This window comes from Bombina bombina, chromosome 3, assembly GCF_027579735.1.
Source record: "Bombina bombina isolate aBomBom1 chromosome 3, aBomBom1.pri, whole genome shotgun sequence".
In the NCBI taxonomy this organism is placed as follows: domain Eukaryota; kingdom Metazoa; phylum Chordata; class Amphibia; order Anura; family Bombinatoridae; genus Bombina; species Bombina bombina.
Window position 1 is genome coordinate 752,295,941 of NC_069501.1, and position 19,748 is coordinate 752,315,688.

At 35.6% G+C, this 19,748-nt stretch overlaps 1 protein-coding gene across 1 annotated transcript in view; it reads left to right on the top strand.

Moving 5' to 3' along the window:
• Positions 1-19,748, top strand: part of DMD (dystrophin) — a 4,487,195-nt gene that overhangs the window by 1,715,044 nt on the left and 2,752,403 nt on the right. Inside the window, exon 19 of the mRNA XM_053707599.1 lies at positions 1,375-1,462. Within this exon, the coding sequence (XP_053563574.1) occupies positions 1,375-1,462 (88 nt within the window). The remainder of the gene's footprint in view (positions 1-1,374; positions 1,463-19,748) is intronic.

Below are 19,748 nucleotides of genomic sequence, written 5' to 3' on the forward strand. Positions count from 1 at the left end.
TATGGAGCTTGATGAATTGACCCCAATGAGTGTAACTGTACTTTTAAATTTATTTTTTGTGACACTTTTTTGTTTTGTCAAACTAAAGCTTTGAGGTCACAGTAATTATTGTACCATGAATCACGATTGCACTTGCATTTACTTTCAACTTGTAATACAAGCGCTACATCTGACTCGCTCAAACAGCTGCAATAAACCCGATATTGCACGCGCATAACTGTTAGCACACCACTCGTAATCTACAAACAAAGCTTCCTTATCTTATCTCTGTTTGTATACCAAATACTTAAAGGGACATTCAAGTCAAAATTAAACTTTCATTATTCAGATAGAGCATGCAATTTTAAGCAACTTCCAAATGTACTCCTATTATCAATTTCTCTTCATTCTCATGATATCTTGGTTTGACTATAAGCTTAAGAACCAGCCCATTTTTAGTTCAGTACCTGGGTAGCACTTGATGATTGGTGGCTAAATGTAACAAATCAATCAGCAAGCGCTACCCAGGTTCTGAACCAAAAATGGGCCGGCTCCAAACCTTTTATTACTGCTTTTCAAATAAAGATAGCAAGAGAACAAAGAAACATTGATAATAGGAGTACATTAGAAAGTTGCTTAAAATTGAATGCTCTATCTGAATCATGAAAGGAAAAAAATGGGTTTAGTATCCCTTTAATTCATAAAGCTCATTTGATTGCAGTATAAACTCTCCCTGAGCGAATTACTGTTCATTCTACTACAGCAATTTGGGCTTTTAGTAATAAGGCTTCTATTGGTAAGATTTGCAAGGCAGCTACTTGCTTTTCTGTGGTTTGCTGCACTTATTTTATAGAACAAAACAGAGAGCATTTTGCAGTGAATTTAAGTAATGTTTGCAATTATTTTCAAACTTGAATGTTTTTGCATACAAGTGGTACAAGCAAACTAAAATGAATTATACAATTCTGTGCATGAAGTTTTCTTTAAAAAAGGGCAAATATAAAATTATTGATGCATTTTTCTGTAAAGTCAATTGTATCAATTCAACCAACATTATTCTTGACAACTACTAACCAATGACGACATTTTGACATAAGTGTATTGATCAATTTACACTGTGCTCTGAAAATAGATGTAACTAAATTGATTGTCTCTTGGGGCTTTGTGCAAAGTTTTGTTATACAATATTGCAGAAAACTACACTGATTGTAACACACTTGTAAAACATTTCAGGGCTGCTGACTATAAAGCCTTGAATTATTCATAGATTTTCTTATTTTATTTTAAAATCAATGCATTTCAATAATTTACATTCTTACTTATCCTTAGGTTTGAATGGTTGTGTTGGAATACATGTAAATTAAACATTTTACTTACATTTATTGTACTTTTCAGGCCATAGAGAGAGAAAAGCCAGAAAAGAATAGAAAGTTGCAAGATGCCAACAGAAATGCACAAGCACTGGAGGAGCAGATGCTGAATGGTAATTAACGCATGTTAATTTGGACCGTAGTTTTAAAAACATAAACACTCATTATAAATAATTAATGTAATAAAAACAAAATAGTATATGGACAAATGTCTAATTTAGAATGTAGAAGAGTTAAAGGTTTATAATTGAAACAATTTATTAGAAAAAAATATAGCACCATTTTATGTAAAGCTTTTAATGATTAGTTTATTAAATAATATCTAATAGCAGCAGAATTACACATATGAAATGTAATTTGGAGGCTGTGTTACTGAAATTCATGTAGTACAATTCTTATGTGCACATGAATCATTCCTTTATAATTAAAAAAAATAAACAGAATCTTGAAAGATTAAATAGTCCATAAACTCAAGAAATAATGACTTCGTATACAATTATACAATTTTTAATATAATGTCTGGGTTGGGGGTAACATATCTGCAGGTCTCTTTGTGGTGAGGTGTAAAGATAATAGTAAAAAAATCTTGTCCTCTATATTTATTGAGTCCCTCTTACTCATAATACCACAAACATACTACATCTGAAAGTTTAGTCTGTGTGTAGTGATAAGACTCCCTCTGGTGCATAAAACAGTGTAGCTTATAATTTTATCACTGGGGCTGGCTGCTGTAATGTACCACCACATCTCACATTTGTAGCTTTTGTTACCATAGTAACAACAACTAAAGTACTACATGACAGTATATACAATTTATAACTTCATCCTTATTTATTAAAAAAAAAAGTTATTTTTCATTTTTATCTTATTCTTATTTATTTTCTTTTACTTACCAAGCTTTCCTCAAATGCAGCTGCCAACATTGCATTATTAATGATCAATGTGGCCTAAAATTGTATTTAAAAAAAAAATAGTTATCAGGTCTTTAAGGCCTTTAAGGGATATAAAAGCTGCTCCTTTTGTAGAAAAGAACATTAAATGTAATTATAAAACATATAAATTAAATGTAATAAGAAACAGATTGTTTTAAAAAGACAGCAAACAACTTAATGGTTTTCTTGCTGAATGACCACTTCGAAATTCTCAATATAGCCACTGCCTACAGCCAGCAGACTTTGCATAACTTAGGTTCAATTGTCATATGATTTTTCAGCAAATGTCCTCTATTGAATATGGGTAATAAACTAATTACAGCTAGATTAGATGCTTCCTAGCAACACTTCAAATGAAAACTGCTTCCTTCCACTTTGGATTGTGACAGGAACTAATAGACACTGCAAATATGAAGTTAAAAACAAACAAACAAGAAATAAAATGTAAACTCATTTTAAAAAATATTTTTATTGCAGGGCAAGATTACATATGTGGCGACAGGCGCAAAACCAAGCGTCACCAATTTTTAGTCGAATCAAGCAATCACATATACTGCGCAGCATACAAGTTATGCGTGTATATTTTACCCGTCGCCAGTTTTTACACTCATAAACTAACATAGAACTGGCATCACCAGTCAGTATCATATTTATCATATATTTAATTAAACTATTATCACCTAAACTGCCAACCCCCCACAATGCAAACACCTAATTTACCAATTAACACCTAAACCACCAACCTCCCACAACACATACACTTAAATAAGGGATCATTAATTCCTCAAAATGATCCAAGAAAGGATGTATAGAATAGGTGTGGAACAGAAGCGCTCCAAAAAGCGGAGCTTACCATACAAAATAAAATGATGATCAAATGATGAAATTAATAAAGAAAAATTGTGTATATGAATAATATATATATAAATAAAAATAAATATATGTGACAATGTGGTCTTGTGAATCAAACTGCTCTCTGTAAACTAAACTTGTGAACAATCAATTAATTAAAAATATAAATAATTATTAACGTGACAAAATGGATATGACAAAATTCATTGATCAAAAGTAACAAATTTATTAAAATGCTAAAATTATTAAAATAGCACACTAGAGGTTATTAATAGTGTAAGATGCCGGCATCTGAATAAATCTAAAAGTATCTAAATAGATCTACAAATGTATTTGATTATCATATATATGGCTATACAATGATAAAAAAGACAATATTGTATCAAAGATTATACTGTGACAAGATCATACATATATCTGTCGCCCAGGTCCTAGACACTAAAAAGTGTTAAGAACTTGATAGTCCGTTTGTGTTTAGCTGGTTGAGAGTGTTCTTACACAAATTCTTAGGAAGATGGATTAAAGGAGTGTTTTCTTCAGCTGTGCACAGCTTAACTACAAATAGTAACTCACAGATATACAAGCGTGTATTCCAGTCCATTGGGAGCTCCAATAAAATGATGACGTCAGACTTCTTCCAGTTCAATCAGTGTATGCTACGGGTTTCTCGCCCAATAGGATGGTTCCTATACCAGAGACAGAGCTGATCTGTAATTGCAGTTTCGATCTTAGAGATATTGTTTGTTCCATTTAAAGGAAATTTAGAGCAGTCTTTTTGTTATGGAAATCTCCAGCAATCTCTATTATATGGTATCTTCAATCTGGTATCTTCAATGCATATGGGGTCCACTCAAAGTTAGGCAATTTAAAGAGACAGAACACGTTAGGCAGGAATTACACATATGGTTTGTATTTCAAATGTATAACACAAACGATGTACCTGCAATGTGTTTAAAATAAAGGAATAGGCCAAGTAACACAGGAATTATTCATATGCCCAAAAACGATAAATCAAAATTTGGGAATGAACCTGCTTGTTACAAGTGTATAACCTTTAAAAATACAATCAGTAAACAAATTCTACGTGTTTCGGTAGTCCACAGCTACCTTTATCAAGATGTTTACTGATACTCATAGGACAACCTTATATAGGGAGCAATTGATGTGATGAACCCATGTGATACCTGTGTTGGAATGGGAGTGTCAAATTTCCCTCATGTTAAAGTAAAAATATGCCTAACCTTAAATGTTTAAACATTAGAATTCTGAGTGTTTTTTAGAAGAAAATATGTTTTTATATGTATAAAGTTTTTATGTCATTCTTTAAATGGCATTCAGCATATTATATAACAATCTATTGCTAGAAAAGAAAAAAGTATAAAAACTAACAATATGCAAATGGTTTCTTTTCTTTAAATGTAATTCTTACTGAAGTTCCTCTTTATTCACTTTAGAGGCCATATTGATTTTTCTATATAAATAATTTTTCTATAAACAACATAAGAAATAAATACATTTTTGACCAAATACAATTTTGTCACATCCAACATTAAAAAAATATTATAAAGTATTGAAAAAACATATTCTGTTTGAAAATGGTGGTCTCTCATCCAAGTATTGGCCAGGCCGGGCTCTGCTTAGCTTCCAAAGTTAAAGGGACACTGTACCCAAAATTTTTCTTTCGTGATTCAGATTGAGCATTACATTTTAGGCAACTTTCTAATTTACTCCTATTATCAAATTTTCTTCATTCTCTTGGTATCTTTATTTGAAATGCAAGAATGTAAGTTTAGATGCCGGCCCATTTTTGGTGAACAACCTGGGTTGTCCTTGCTGATTGGTGGATAAATTCATCCACCAATAAAAAAGTGCTGTCCAGAGTACTGAAACCAAATAAAAGCTTAGATGCCTTCTTTTTCAAATAATGATAGCAAGAGAACGAAGAAAGTTGCTTAAAATTGCATGCTCTTTCTGAATTACAATAGAAAAAAATTGGGTTCAGTGTCCGTTTAAGCAGGGTTAGGTATGTTCAAGACAATATGGCAGTGTCTCTTGGTCTTTTATTTCTATATCTTGGTCATAGTGATTCATACATATTATAATAGAATGTTTAAATCAAAGGAGCTATTCAAACCATATGGATGTATAGTTCCAAAACGATAAATTAATTCAGCTTCTTTTTTGAGCAATATTTTTTCTATATTTCCAGCTTCTTTTTTGAGCAAGTAGTAACCTAATACTAAGCCCCCTAACCTAACACCCCTAATTTAACCCCAATTAAAATACACTTAAATAAAATAAAAAAATACTAACTACATTTAAAAATAATAAACAATAACAAAAAAATACTAAAAATAACTTTTAGTCAAAATAAAAAAAATACCCTTACTCAAAATAAAAAAAAACTAAAATTACACAAAAATAAAAAAGGTAACATTGCAAAAATAGCAAACTAAATTATCCAAAATAAAAAAGTTATTCCTATTCTAATACCCCTGTTAAAACAAAAAAGCCACCCCAAAATAAATAAAAAACGTAATCTAACAATTAACTACCAATAGCTTTAAAAGGGCCTTTTGTAGGGCATTGTCCTAAAAGTTAACCACTCTTTTGACCTAAAAAAAAACAAAGCACCCCCTAACATTAAAACCCCCCACCCAACCCCCAAAATAAAAAAAAACTAACTACAAGAAACCCCAATCTACCCATTGCCCCAGAAAGGGCATTTGTATGGGAATGGCTCTTAAAAGGGCATTTAGCGCTATTACATCCCATAAAAATAAACAATCCCTATTCTAAAAAAAAAAAAAACACTTAAAAAAAACCTGAAAAAAACTAACATTAAACCCAAAATCGGTACATGGTAGTCACCATTGTTGAAGTTCGGCGATCCATCTTCTTTCTGACGGCAAAAGGTCTTCATCCAGACGGCTCCATCTTAATCCATTGTGTGTCCATCTTATATCTTCTTGGCAGAGGCAGAGCATTCTTCAGATACAGAGTGTGCAGTGGCGGCGAGGTACTCTTCATGCGCACACTGAAGATTGAATGCAAGGTAACCCTTTTATATTGGGGTACCCTTGCATTCCTATTGGATGAAAATATCAAATCAACCAATAGGATGAGAGCTGCCTACATCCTATTGGCTGTAATTTTAGTTTTTTTTTTTATTTTGGGTAATATTAGTTTTTTTTAAGTAATTTATGTTTTCTATTTTTTGTAATTTTTTATAAATTTTTAATGTAGCTAGTATTTTTTTATTTTATGTAAGTGTATTTTAATTGGGGTTAAGTTAGGAGGTGTTAGGTTAGGGGGCTTAATTATTTGGTAAATACTTTGCATTGTGGGGGGTTGGCAGTTTAGAGGTTAACAGTTTTATTACATACTTTTCGTTGTGGGGGTTGGTGGTTTAGGGGTTAATAGGTTAATTAGGTAGTTTGCATTGTGGGCATTTGCGGTTAAGGTGTTAATAATAGGTTAATTAGGTAGTTTGCGTTTTTGGGGAATGGCGGTTTAGGGTTTAAAAAGTTAATTAGGTTTTTGTGTTTTTAGGGGGTTGGCGGTTTAGGTGTGAATAAATTAATTAGATAGTTTGCTTTTTTGGGTTATGGCGGTTTTGGGGTTAATAGGTTAATTAGGCGCTTGCATTGTGGGGGATGGCAGTTTAGAGGTTTTTATAGTAGTTTACTTTGTTGGGGGTTGGTGGTTTAGGGGTTAATAGGTTTATATAGTGGTTTGCATTGTGGGGGGATGGCAAATTAGGGCTTAATGACTTTGATTAGTAGTTGCGATGTGGGGGGATGGAGGATTAGGGGTTACTACAATTTTTTAGTAGTTGCGAAATGGGGGGATGGTGAATTAGGGGTTTTGAATGAAACTTGACGTGTCAGTTTCATTTTTTTAGTTGGATTACATTTCTACATAGGTCTAGAAAACAAGAGGTAGAGGGCGCCACATAGTGCAGATCAGACAAATAGGTATAGGATATAAGTGTAGCCAAATTACTACTCACGTGATGGAATGCACAATTGTGCAATTCAGGCAGTCCGGATCCAATAAGTCGTCCGGCAGACATCTAGGCACGTCTGGACCTGGAGATATCCTCGTCCCACCAAAGGGAGTCCAGGGATCAGGAGTAGTTCCCAATGAATATATCCAGACACAAATGGTGGTAAAGACCGGTCCTTTTCTGAGCCCAGTAAAAAAATGTGGATTCCACAGGGATGGCAGAGATGTTTCAAATCCAGAAGGAACAAAAAAGTGTAGCAGCAAAGTGACCAATATAAAAGGTTTATTAAAAAGGGCTAAAAACAACAGCAACACGTTTCTCCGTGTCGCAGCATGGTTTCATCAGGCTGTTCAAACATTGTCAAAGCTGGTACACTTATATCTATTGGTATCCAATCAGCATCTAGGAAAAATACACACCCACAAGAAACACAGCTGTTTTGAGTGTGATTAATCACAAGAACATGGTTCTTAATTGTTTGCGTGAGAAGTGTATATAACTTTAAAATCCATGTGTCCTACAATATAACAAAATTATAATTCTCACAAATATATGTATGTATAGTGTGTATAACGTCTTCACAGCAACAAGCAATTCTATAGGCTCTCTGCAAACATACATTTAAATATCCCACAGCCTTTCTGCAAACAAACATTTGAAAAAAGCCACTCATGAAGAAACACCTATAAAAGAAGTAAAGGACCACACTAGAAGTATCTTGATAAAGGCTGAGGCTGAAACACGTAGATGGTACTCAAAGGTCCAAAAATCTAACACACAGAGCGCTCTGTTGTTTGCTTGAAGAATCTAAGCACCACCATTTGCTGTAAGGAGATCACGTGAAAAAGTGACATCACAAACCCGGAAGAAGTCAACGAAAGACACGAGGAGAACGCCAACTTGAGTCACTGCCCCACTCCAGAGAAGACAGCTCTCACTAAATACCTAGATCACACAGGAAGGTGGGTAAGTGGTCTGTCAAATACAGATTTATACCACTACACAACGAACACCCAAAGTGGAAATGAGGTAAGTGATCTGTGAAGAATGGAGGGAAGGTGTACACTTGAAGATACTCTGATATCGAATTGTACTGCAGATTTTTCTGTCACACTCTGGTCAGACTGGAGTCTGTTAACTTGGAACATTACCAAATTTTGAGTTCTAAGACACTCATCTAAAAAAATATATAACGGAACCTCAAAAGAGACACTTAATAAGACATTTACTGTTCTCTCCTAATAGGAGTGTTTTTTATCTGCTCTTATATACGTCTTGTTGTTTGTTAAAAACAGACAGCAGAGACACATTTTGTCTTACTTGCGCATGTATTAGATGCCCTTTATTTAGTTGCATAATTATATTATATTGCTAATCATTGTACTAAGATATTCTACAAGTTTTTAAAATTGGTATAATCCTACACCACCGGTGGTTTTTAATGTTTAATTTTGAATGTGTCATTTGAATTGATCATACTAATTAAGTAAAACCTCTTGTTTTTTATTACGTGAAGAGAGTTTTTTCATTATTGCCTCGAAGTGAAGAGAGTGTTACTTTATTATTTTTAAACACACCACTTATCATAGTTAGTCAGCATTACTCCAGTGTGAAAGTGTCTAGCTGTTTCAGCGCAAAAGATCTGTTTTCTAGGTTTAGGTGTTAATAGGTTAATTAGATAGTTTGCATTGTTGGGTGATGGCGGTTTAGGGGTTAATAGGTTTATTAGGTGTTTGCGTTGTGGGGGGATGGCAAATTAGGGCTTAATAACTTTTATTAGAAGTTGCGATGTGGGGGGATGGCAGATTAGGAGTTACTAAATTTTATTAGTAGTTAAAATATGGGGGGATGGTGGATTATGGGTTTTGAATGGCATTTTGATGTGTCGGTTTAATTTTTTTAGCTAGATTAGATTTTTACGTGTGATTCCAACTCTTGTTTTTACCTTATGCGATGCAAAATGATATATGGCGTAAGTCACTGGCAACACCAGAAATGTGTAGTTTTGCACATTTCGGAACCATGCAAGTTTGTTCGATTTATGGAAGTATAGCATCTGCTGGCGCAGTTTATGTGATTCACCCAGGCGATGTGGGTTTCAACAGTTACGCTGAAACTTACTCCACATACTGTATGTAATCTTGAATATGTTAAAACAACGTATAGGCTTAAAAATGACAAATGACCCCCTAGTTGGCATTCTTAAATTAAATTTACAATTTATGGGCGATGTGGGTTTCAACAGTTACGCTGAAGCTTACTCCACATACTGTATGTAATTTCAAATACGTTAAAACAACGTATAGGCTTACAAATGACAAATGACCCCCTAGTTGGCATTCTTAAATTAAACTTTTCTTCTGACTAATTTTTTGTTTACAAAAATATTTAAAATCTTCAGCCATTGCTGATAATCTGCATGCTTAATTGGACATCATAAGAAGCAAATGAATTACTCTAAAACGATAGATCAGTTCATTTATGTTAAGTTACCTGTGTAGATTTTTGTATTACTTACATTCCACCTGATTTGATTCAGTGTGCATTCATTTACATATGGTTACATGCAAGCTGACCCTGCAAAAGTGGGAGGCAAGTATTATAGTGCATTTCTATTTCTTAAAAAGACATCAAACTAATTTATTTTATTTTCTGCATCTTAAAGATGACAATTTAAATTGTACTGTTTTGTTTTTAAATCGATATTCATGAGTTTATGGACAATCTGTTCTAGTTTAAAAATAAACCTTTTTGTGCTTTTTCATAAGCATAATATGCATTTTTTTAAATTAAGAGGAAATTGTACTTTCTTTCATGTAATTAGCAAGAGTCCATGAGCTAGTGACGTATGGGATATACATTCCTACCAGGAGGGGCAAAGTTTCCCAAACCTCAAAATGCCTATAAATACATCCCTCACCACACCCACAAATCAGTTTTACAAACTTTGCCTCCTATGGAGGTGGTGAAGTAAGTTTGTGCTAGATTCAACGTTGATATGCGCTCCGCAGCAGGTTGGATCCCGGTTTTCCTCTCAGCGTGCAGTGAATGTCAGAGGGATGTGAGGAGAGTATTGCCTATTTGAATTCAATGATCTCCTTCTACGGGGTCTATTTCATAGGTTCTTTGTTATCGGTCGTAGAGATTAATCTCTTACCTCCCTTTTCAGATCGACGATATACTCTTATATATATACCATTACCTCTGCTGATTTTCGTTTCAGTACTGGTTTGGCTTTCTACAACATGTAGATGAGTGTCCTGGGGTAAGTAAGTCTTATTTTCTGTGACACTCTAAGCTATGGTTGGGCACTTTTTTATAAAGTTCTAAATATATGTATTCAAACATTTATTTGCCTTGACTCAGGATGTTCAACATTCCTTATTTCAGACAGTCAGTTTCATATTTGGGATAATGCATATGAATAAATCAATTTTTTTCTTACCTTAAAATTTGACTTTTTCCCTGTGGGCTGTTAGGCTCGCGGGGGCTGAAAATGCTTCATTTTATTGCGTCATTCTTGGCGCGGACTTTTTTGGCGCAAAATTTTTTTTCTGTTTCCAGCGTCATACGTGTCGCCGGAGGTTGCGTAATTTTTGACGTTCTTTTGCGCCACAAGTGTCGGCGTTCCAGATGTGGCGTCATTTTCGGCGCCAAAAGCATTTAGGCGCCAGATAATGTGGGCGTCATTTTTGGCGCTAAAAAAATATGGGCGTCACTATTGTCTCCACATTATTTAAGTCTCATTATTTATTGCCTCTGGTTGCTAGAAGCTTGTTCACTGGCATTTTTTCCCATTCCTGAAACTGTCATTTAAGGAATTTGATCAATTTTTGCTTTATATGTTGTTTTTTCTATTACATATTGCAAGATGTCCCAAGTTGAAACTGAGTCAGAAGATACTTCTGGAAAATCGCTGCCTGGTGCTGGAGCTACCAAAGCTAAGTGTATCTGCTGTAAACTTATGGTATCTGTTCCTCCAGCTGTTGTTTGTACTGTTTGTCATGACAAACTTGTTAATGCAGATAATATTTCCTTTAGTACTGTTACATTACCTGTTGCTGTTCCGTCAACATCTAATACTCAGAGTGTTCCTGATAACATAAGAGATTTTGTTTCTAAATCCATTAAGAAGGTTATGTCTGTTATTCCACCTTCTAGTAAACGTAAAAAGTCTTTTAAAACTTCTCATTTTTCAGATGAATTTTTAAATGAACATCATCATTCTAATTCTGATAATGGTTCTTCTGGTTCAGAGGATTCTGTCTCAGAGGTTGATGCTGATAAATCTTCATATTTATTTAAAATGGAATTTATTCGTTCTTTACTTAAAGAAGTCCTAATTGCATTAGAAATTGAGGATTCTGGTCCTCTTGATACTAAATCTAATCATTTAGATAAGGTTTTTAAATCTCCTGTAGTTATTCCAGAAGTTTTTCCTGTCCCTAGTGCTATTTCTGAAGTAATTTCCAGGGAATGGAATAATTTGGGTAATTCATTTACTCCTTCTAAACGTTTTAAGCAATTATATCCTGTGCCATCTGACAGATTAGAGTTTTGGGACAAAATCCCTAAGGTTGATGGGGCTGTCTCTACTCTTGCTAAGCGTACTACTATTCCTACGGCAGATGGTACTTCCTTTAAGGATCCTTTAGATAGGAAAATTGAATCCTTTCTAAGAAAAGCTTACTTGTGTTCAGGTAATCTTCTTAGACCTGCTATTTCTTTAGCGGATGTTGCTGCAGCTTCAACTTTTTGGTTAGAAGCTTTAGCGCAACAAGTAACAGATCCTAATTCTCATAGCATTATTATTCTTCTTCAACATGCTAATAATTTTATTTGTGATGCCATCTTTGATATCATTAGAGTTGATGTCAGGTATATGTCTCTAGCTATTTTAGCTAGAAGAGCTTTATGGCTTAAAACTTGGAATGCTGATATGTCTTCTAAGTCTACTCTGCTTTCCCTTTCTTTCCAGGGTAATAAATTGTTTGGTTCTCAGTTGGATTCTATTATCTCAACTGTTACTGGAGGGAAAGGAACTTTTTTACCACAGGATAAAAAATCTAAAGGTAAATTTAGGTCTAATAATCGTTTTCGTTCCTTTCGTCACAATAAGGAACAAAAGCCTGATCCTTCACCCACAGGAGCGGTATCAGTTTGGAAACCATCTCCAGTCTGGAATAAATCCAAGCCTTTTAGAAAATCAAAGCCAGCTCCTAAGTCCACATGAAGGTGCGGCCCTCATTCCAGCTCAGCTGGTAGGGGGCAGATTACATTTTTTCAAAGAAATTTGGATCAATTCCGTTCACAATCTTTGGATTCAGAACATTGTTTCAGAAGGGTACAGAATTGGCTTCAAGATAAGGCCTCCTGCAAAGAGATTTTTTCTTTCCCGTGTCCCAGTAAACCCAGTGAAGGCTCAAGCATTTCTGAAATGTGTTTCAGATCTAGAGTTGGCTGGAGTAATTATGCCAGTTCCAGTTCTGGAACAGGGACTGGGGTTTTATTCAAATCTCTTCATTGTACCAAAGAAGGAGAATTCCTTCAGACCAGTTCTGGATCTAAAAATATTGAATCGTTATGTAAGGATACCAACATTCAAAATGGTAACTGTAAGGACAATCCTGCCTTTTGTTCAGCAAGGGCATTATATGTCTACAATAGATTTACAGGATGCATATCTGCATATTCCGATTCATCCAGATCACTATCAGTTTCTGAGATTCTCTTTCCTAGACAAGCATTACCAGTTTGTGGCTCTGCCGTTTGGCCTAGCTACAGCTCCAAAAATATTTACGAAGGTTCTCGGTGCCCTTCTGTCTGTAATCAGAGAACAGGGTATTGTGGTATTTCCTTATTTGGACGATATCTTGGTACTTGCTCAGTCTTCACATTTAGCAGAATCTCATACGAATCGACTTGTGTTGTTTCTTCAACATCATGGTTGGAGGATCAATTTACCAAAAAGTTCATTGATTCCTCAGACACAGATAACCTTTTTAGGTTTCCAGATAGATTCAGTGTCCATGACTCTATCTTTGACAGACAAGAGACGTCTAAAATTGATATCAGCTTGTCGAAACCTTCAGTCACAATCATTCCCTTCGGTAGCCTTATGCATGGAAATTCTAGGTCTTATGACTGCTGCATCGGACGCGATCCCCTTTGCTCGTTTTCACATGCGGCCTCTTCAGCTCTGTATGCTGAACCAGTGGTGCAGGGATTACACAAAGATATCTCAATTAATATCTTTAAACCGATTATACGACACTCTCTGACATGGTGGACAGTTCACCATCGTTTAGTTCAGGGGGCTTCTTTGTTCTTCCGACCTGTACTATAATCTCAACAGATGCAAGTCTTACAGGTTGGGGAGCTGTGTGGGGGTCTCTGACGGCACAAGGGGTTTGGGAATCTCAGGAGGTGAGATTACCTATCAATATTTTGGAACTCCGTGCAATTTTCAGAGCTCTTCAGTCTTGGCCTCTTCTAAAGAGAGAATCTTTCATTTGTTTTCAGACAGACAATGTCACAACTGTGGCATACATCAATCATCAAGGAGGGACTCACAGTCCTCTGGCTATGAAAGAAGTATCTCGAATTCTGGTATGGGCGGAATCCAGCTCCTGTCTAGTTTCTGTGGTTCATATCCCAGGTATAGACAATTGGGAAGCGGATTATCTCAGTCGCCAAACGTTACATCCGGGCGAATGGTCTCTTCACCCAGAGGTATTTCTTCAGATTGTTCAAATGTGGGGACTTCCAGAAATAGATTTGATGGCCTCTCATCTAAACAAGAAACTTCCCAGGTATCTGTCCAGATCCAGGGATCCTCAAGCGGTAGCAGTGGATGTATTGTCACTTCCTTGGAAGTATCATCCTGCCTATATCTTTCCGCCTCTAGTTCTTCTTCCAAGAGTAATCTCCAAGATTCTGAAGGAATGCTAGTTTGTTCTGCTGGTAGCTCCAGCATGGCCTCACAGGTTTTGGTATGCAGATCTTGTCCGGATGGCCTCTTGCCAACCGTGGACTCTTCCGTTAAGGCCAGACCTTCTGTCGCAAGGTCCTTTTTTCCATCAGGATCTCAAATCCTTAAATTTAAAGGTATGGAGATTGAACGCTTGATTCTTAGTAAAAGAGGTTTCTCTGACTCTGTGATTAATACTATGTTACAGGCTCGTAAATCTGTATCTAGGGAGATATATTATAGAGTCTGGAAGACTTATATTTCTTGGTGTCTTTCTCATCATTTTTCCTGGCATTCTTTTAGAATTCCGAGGATTTTACAGTTTCTTCAGGATGGTTTGGATAAAGGTTTGTCTGCAAGTTCCTTGAAAGGACAAATCTCTGCTCTTTCTGTTCTTTTTCACAGAAAGATTGCTAATCTTCCCGATATTCATTGTTTTGTACAAGCTTTGGTTCGTATAAAACCTGTCATTAAGTCAATTTCTCCTCCTTGGAGTTTGAATTTGGTTCTGAGGGCTCTTCAAGCTCCTCCGTTTGAACCTATGCATTCATTGGACATTAAATTACTTTCTTGGAAAGTTTTGTTCCTTTTGGCCATCTCTTCTGCCAGAAGAGTTTCTGAATTATCTGCTCTTTCTTGTGAGTCTCCTTTTCTGATTTTCACCAGGATAAGGCGGTGTTGCGAACTTCTTTTAAATTTTTAACTAAGGTTGTGAATTCCAACAACATTAGTAGAGAAATTGTGGTTCCTTCATTATGTCCTAATCCTAAGAATTCTAAGGAGAAATCATTGCATTCTTTGGATGTAGTTAGAGCTTTGAAATATTATGTTGAAGCTACTAAGAATTTCCGAAAGACTTCTAGTCTATTTGTTATCTTTTCCGGTTCTAGGAAAGGTCAGAAGGCCTCTGCCATTTCTTTGGCATCTTGGTTGAAATCTTTAATTCATCATGCTTATGTCGAGTCGGGTAAAACTCTGCCTCAAAGGATTACAGCTCATTCTACTAGGTCAGTTTCTACTTCCTGGGCATTTAGGAATGAAGCTTCGGTTGATCAGATTTGCAAAGCAGCAACTTGGTCTTCTTTGCATACTTTTACTAAATTCTACCATTTTGATGTGTTTTCTTCTTCTGAAGCTGTCTTTGGTAGAAAAGTACTTCAGGCAGCTGTTTCAGTTTGAATCTTCTGCTTATATTTTCAGTTTTTTTCTTTATAAGATTTAAACTTTATTTTTGGGTGTGGATTTTTTTCAGCGGAATTGGCTGTCTTTATTTTATCCCTCCCTCTCTAGTGACTCTTGCGTGGAAGATCCACATCTTGGGTAGTCATTATCCCATACGTCACTAGCTCATGGACTCTTGCTAATTACATGAAAGAAAACATAATTTATGTAAGAACTTACCTGATAAATTCATTTCTTTCATATTAGCAAGAGTCCATGAGGCCCACCCTTTTTTTGTGGTGGTTATGATTTTTTTGTATAAAGCACAATTATTCCAATTCCTTATATTTATGCTTCGCACTTTTTTCTTATCACCCCACTTCTTGGCTATTCGTTAAACTGATTTGTGGGTGTGGTGAGGGGTGTATTTATAGGCATTTTGAGGTTTGGGAAACTTTGCCCCTCCTGGTAGGAATGTATATCCCATACGTCACTAGCTCATGGACTCTTGCTAATATGAAAGAAATGAATTTATCAGGTAAGTTCTTACATAAATTATGTTTTTTAGACATATTCCATCATACATATGAACAAACAGCAGTTTAAAGATGTTTTGCATACAAAAAAGGTTAATTAAAGGCTGTTTAAATGTGACATAAAACTAACAGAAAGTTTTGATTCTGTATAACTGAGACCCAGGACTCTAATGCACATTGGCTGATAGGGACAACTCAGGAAAATCTTTCTTTCTTTCTTTCTTTCTTTCTTTCTTTCTTTCTTTCTTTCTTTCTTTCTTTCTTTCTTTCTTTCTTTCTTTCTTTCTTTCTTTCTTTCTTTCTTTCTTTCTTTCTTTCCTTCTTTCCTTCTTTCTTTCTTTCTTTCCTTCCTTCCTGTGATTGCTGCTTTTGGGACCTACTGGTGCAAGTTTGTGCAAGAGAGCCTGCAGTACTCATGAAGAAGCAGTGGTCTTAAGATGAACCTTGTTTGCCCAGCATTTGATAAATGGGGACCTTTGTCTCTTTCTTTCCTAAAAAAAAAGCAAAAAAAAAAGCGATGCCGCACATTTTTAAACACTATTTTAGATATAAACAAATATTTTTTTATGAAGTATCATGGCCCTTTACATGTTCCTATAATGTGTTATGTTATTAAGAAAGATGTTTTGCAGAAAAGGAAATGAGCTAACAACACATGATTTTCTGTCTGTAATGTCCCTTTAATTATCAATGTTATATATCTGCCTACAAACTGAAAATAAATCTGAAGGTAAACCTTATTAAATTATCATATTTAATATTGTCAACTCTGTTATTTGTACTCAGAAGTATTTCCCTTGCTTGATAGTGCATGTTCTAGCATTCAAAATTAATTTAATGTGATATGATAATATCTTGAGCTGTTTACAACAAGTGCATTAAAAGTAAATCTTTAATGAACTTATGATAATAAGATACACAAAGTATGGCATTTGTTTTACTATGTTTTTCTATTAGGTGTCATTATCAGACATTCTTAAAATGCTACTAGAATACAACATCTGACAATATTACATCATTTATCATGAGTTTGACTGTTTAATAATAAGCGCTCTTGACAGGTTTGCCTGTAAAAGTGTCAAATCTAATGTACTTGCAAGAAATGTATGATTAAGGAATATTTACACCCAATATATTATACAATCTCATATAAAGTGCACAAGTCAGTAAAATGAATGAATGCACTTTACGTAATGATCTATTTCCTTTGGGAACAATGTGTTTACCAATTCAATATTTCAGAAAGAGTTCTGAATGCATAATGTAATTGGATTATAGTGGTTTTATGTCTTAATTTATTGTTTAATATGCCATGGTAGGTTTTAGTCTTTCACACCTGAATGCTAGACCAACTGTTGCTAGACTATGCACACATAATGATCAAATAGTTTACAAACAACATTGTTCTCCCAACAATAAATTCATAGCTGTGCACCAGAAAAGAAATGGGGGGAAAATTAAATAAACTGACTGCAAGTAAAATAATCTGCAATATAAGCTTTGTAAACAAATAAGGTTTTTCATAGTCTATACACATCAACGGCTAGATTACGAGTTTTGCTGAAAAAGCCTCATAGCGCTGCTTTTTCACTACCGCTGGTATTACGAGTCTTGCAGGTATTTCTGTACCGCACACTTTTTTTGGCCGTAATGCAGCATAACTACCGCAGCTTTCAAAAAGTCCTTTTTCAATGGGACCTCCACAGCGCCGGTATTATGAGTTTGCCTGTCCGGCCAAAAAGTGAGCGGTACAGCCCATAACTACAAGATCCATACCGTAAACTGAAAGTCAGTAGTTATGAGTTTTACGCTACAAAGCCGTAACATAAAACTAATAACTAAAGTGCTAAAAAGTACACTAACACCCATAAACTACCTATTAACCCATAAACCGAGGCCCTCTCACATCACAAACACTTAAATACAATTATTAACCACTAATCTGCCGCTCCGGACATCACCGCCACTATAATAAACATATTAACCCCTAAACCCCTAATCTGCCACCCCCGACACCGCCGACACCTACATTATACTTATTAACCCCTAATATGCTGCCTGACACCTACATTAAACTTATTAACCCCTAATCTGCGGCCCTGACACTGCCGACACCTACATTATACTTATTAACCCCTAATCTGCTGCCCCTAACATCGCGGCCACCTACCTACATTTATTAATACCTAATCTTCTACCCCTAACGTCGCCACCACTATACTAAAGTTATTAACCCCTAACCCTAAGTCTAACACCCACTAATTTTAATGTAATTAAAATAAATCTAAATAAAATTACTATCATTAAATAATTCCTATTTAAAACTAAATACTTACCTGTAAAATAAACCCTAAGCTAGCTACCATATAACTAATAGTTACATTGTAGCTATCTTAGGTTTTATTTTTATTTCACAGGCAAGTTTGTATTTATTTTAACTAGGTAGACTAATTAGTAAATAGTTATTAACTACTATCTAGCTAAAATAAATACAAAATTACCTTTAAATTAAAACTTAACTTGAGTTACACTAACACCTAACATTACACTACAATTAAATAAATTACATTAATTAAATACAATTAACTAAATTAAAAAAAAAACAAATTACACAAAATAAAAAACAAATTATCAAATATTTAAACTAATTTCACCTAATCTAATAGCCCTATCAAAATAACCCCCCCCCCCCCGAATAAAAAAACCCTAGCCTACAATAAACTACCAATGGACCTTATAAGGGCCTTTTGCGGGGCATTGCCCCATAGAAATCAGCTCTTTTACCTGTAAAAAAAAAATACAAACAACCCCCAACAGTAAAACCCACCCCCCACACAATCAAACCCCCCAAATAAAATCCTAACTAAAAAAACCTAAGCTCCCCATTGCCCTGAAAAGGGCATTTGGATGGGCATTGCCCTTAAAAGGGCATTTAGCTCTTTTTCCTTGCCCATAACCCTAAGCTAAAAATAAAACCCACCCAATAAACCCTTTAAAAAAACTAACACTAACCCCCGAAGATCCACTTACAGTTTTTGAAGACCCGACATCCATCCTCAACGAAGCGGCAGAAGTCTTCATCCAAGCGGCAAGAAGTCTTCAACGAAGCTGGGAGAAGTCTTTATCCAGACGGCAAGAAGTGGTCCTCCAGACAGCAGAAGCCTTCATCCAGACGGCATCTTCTATCTTCATCCATCCGGCCGCGGAGCAGCTCCATCTTCAAGACATACGGTGCGGAGCATTCTCTTGTTCTGACGGAGCACGGAAGAATGAAGCTTCCTTTAAGTTACGTCATCCAAGATGGCGTCCCTTCAATTCCAATTGGCTGATAGAATTCTATCAGCCAATCAGAATTAAAGGTGAAAAAATCCAATCAGCCAATAGGATTGAGCTTGCATTCTATTGGCTGATTGGAACAGCCAATAGAATGCAAGCTCAAACCTATTTGCTGATTGCATCAGCCATTAGGATTGAAGCTCAATGCGATTGCCTGATTGCATCAGCCAATGGGATTTTTCACCTTTAATTCCGATTGGCTGATAGAATTCACCTTTATTTTCGATTGGCTGATAGAATTCTATCAGCCAATAGGAATTTTTCACCTTTTATTCTGATTGGCTGATAGAATTCTATCAGCCAATCGGATTTCAAGGGACGCCATCTTGGATGATGTCACTTAAAGGAACCATGCCGGATGTCTTGAAGATGGAGCCGCTCCACACCGGATAGATGAAGATAGAAGATGCCGTCTGCATGAAGACTTCTGCCGTCTCGAGGATCACTTCTTGCCGTCTGGATGAAGACTTCTCCCAGCTTCGTTGAGGACTTCTTGCCGCTTGGATGAAGACTTCTGCTGCTTCGTTGAGGATGGATGCCGGGTCTTAAAAAACTGTAAATGGATCTTCGGGGTTAGTGTTAGGTTTTTTTAAGAGTTTATTG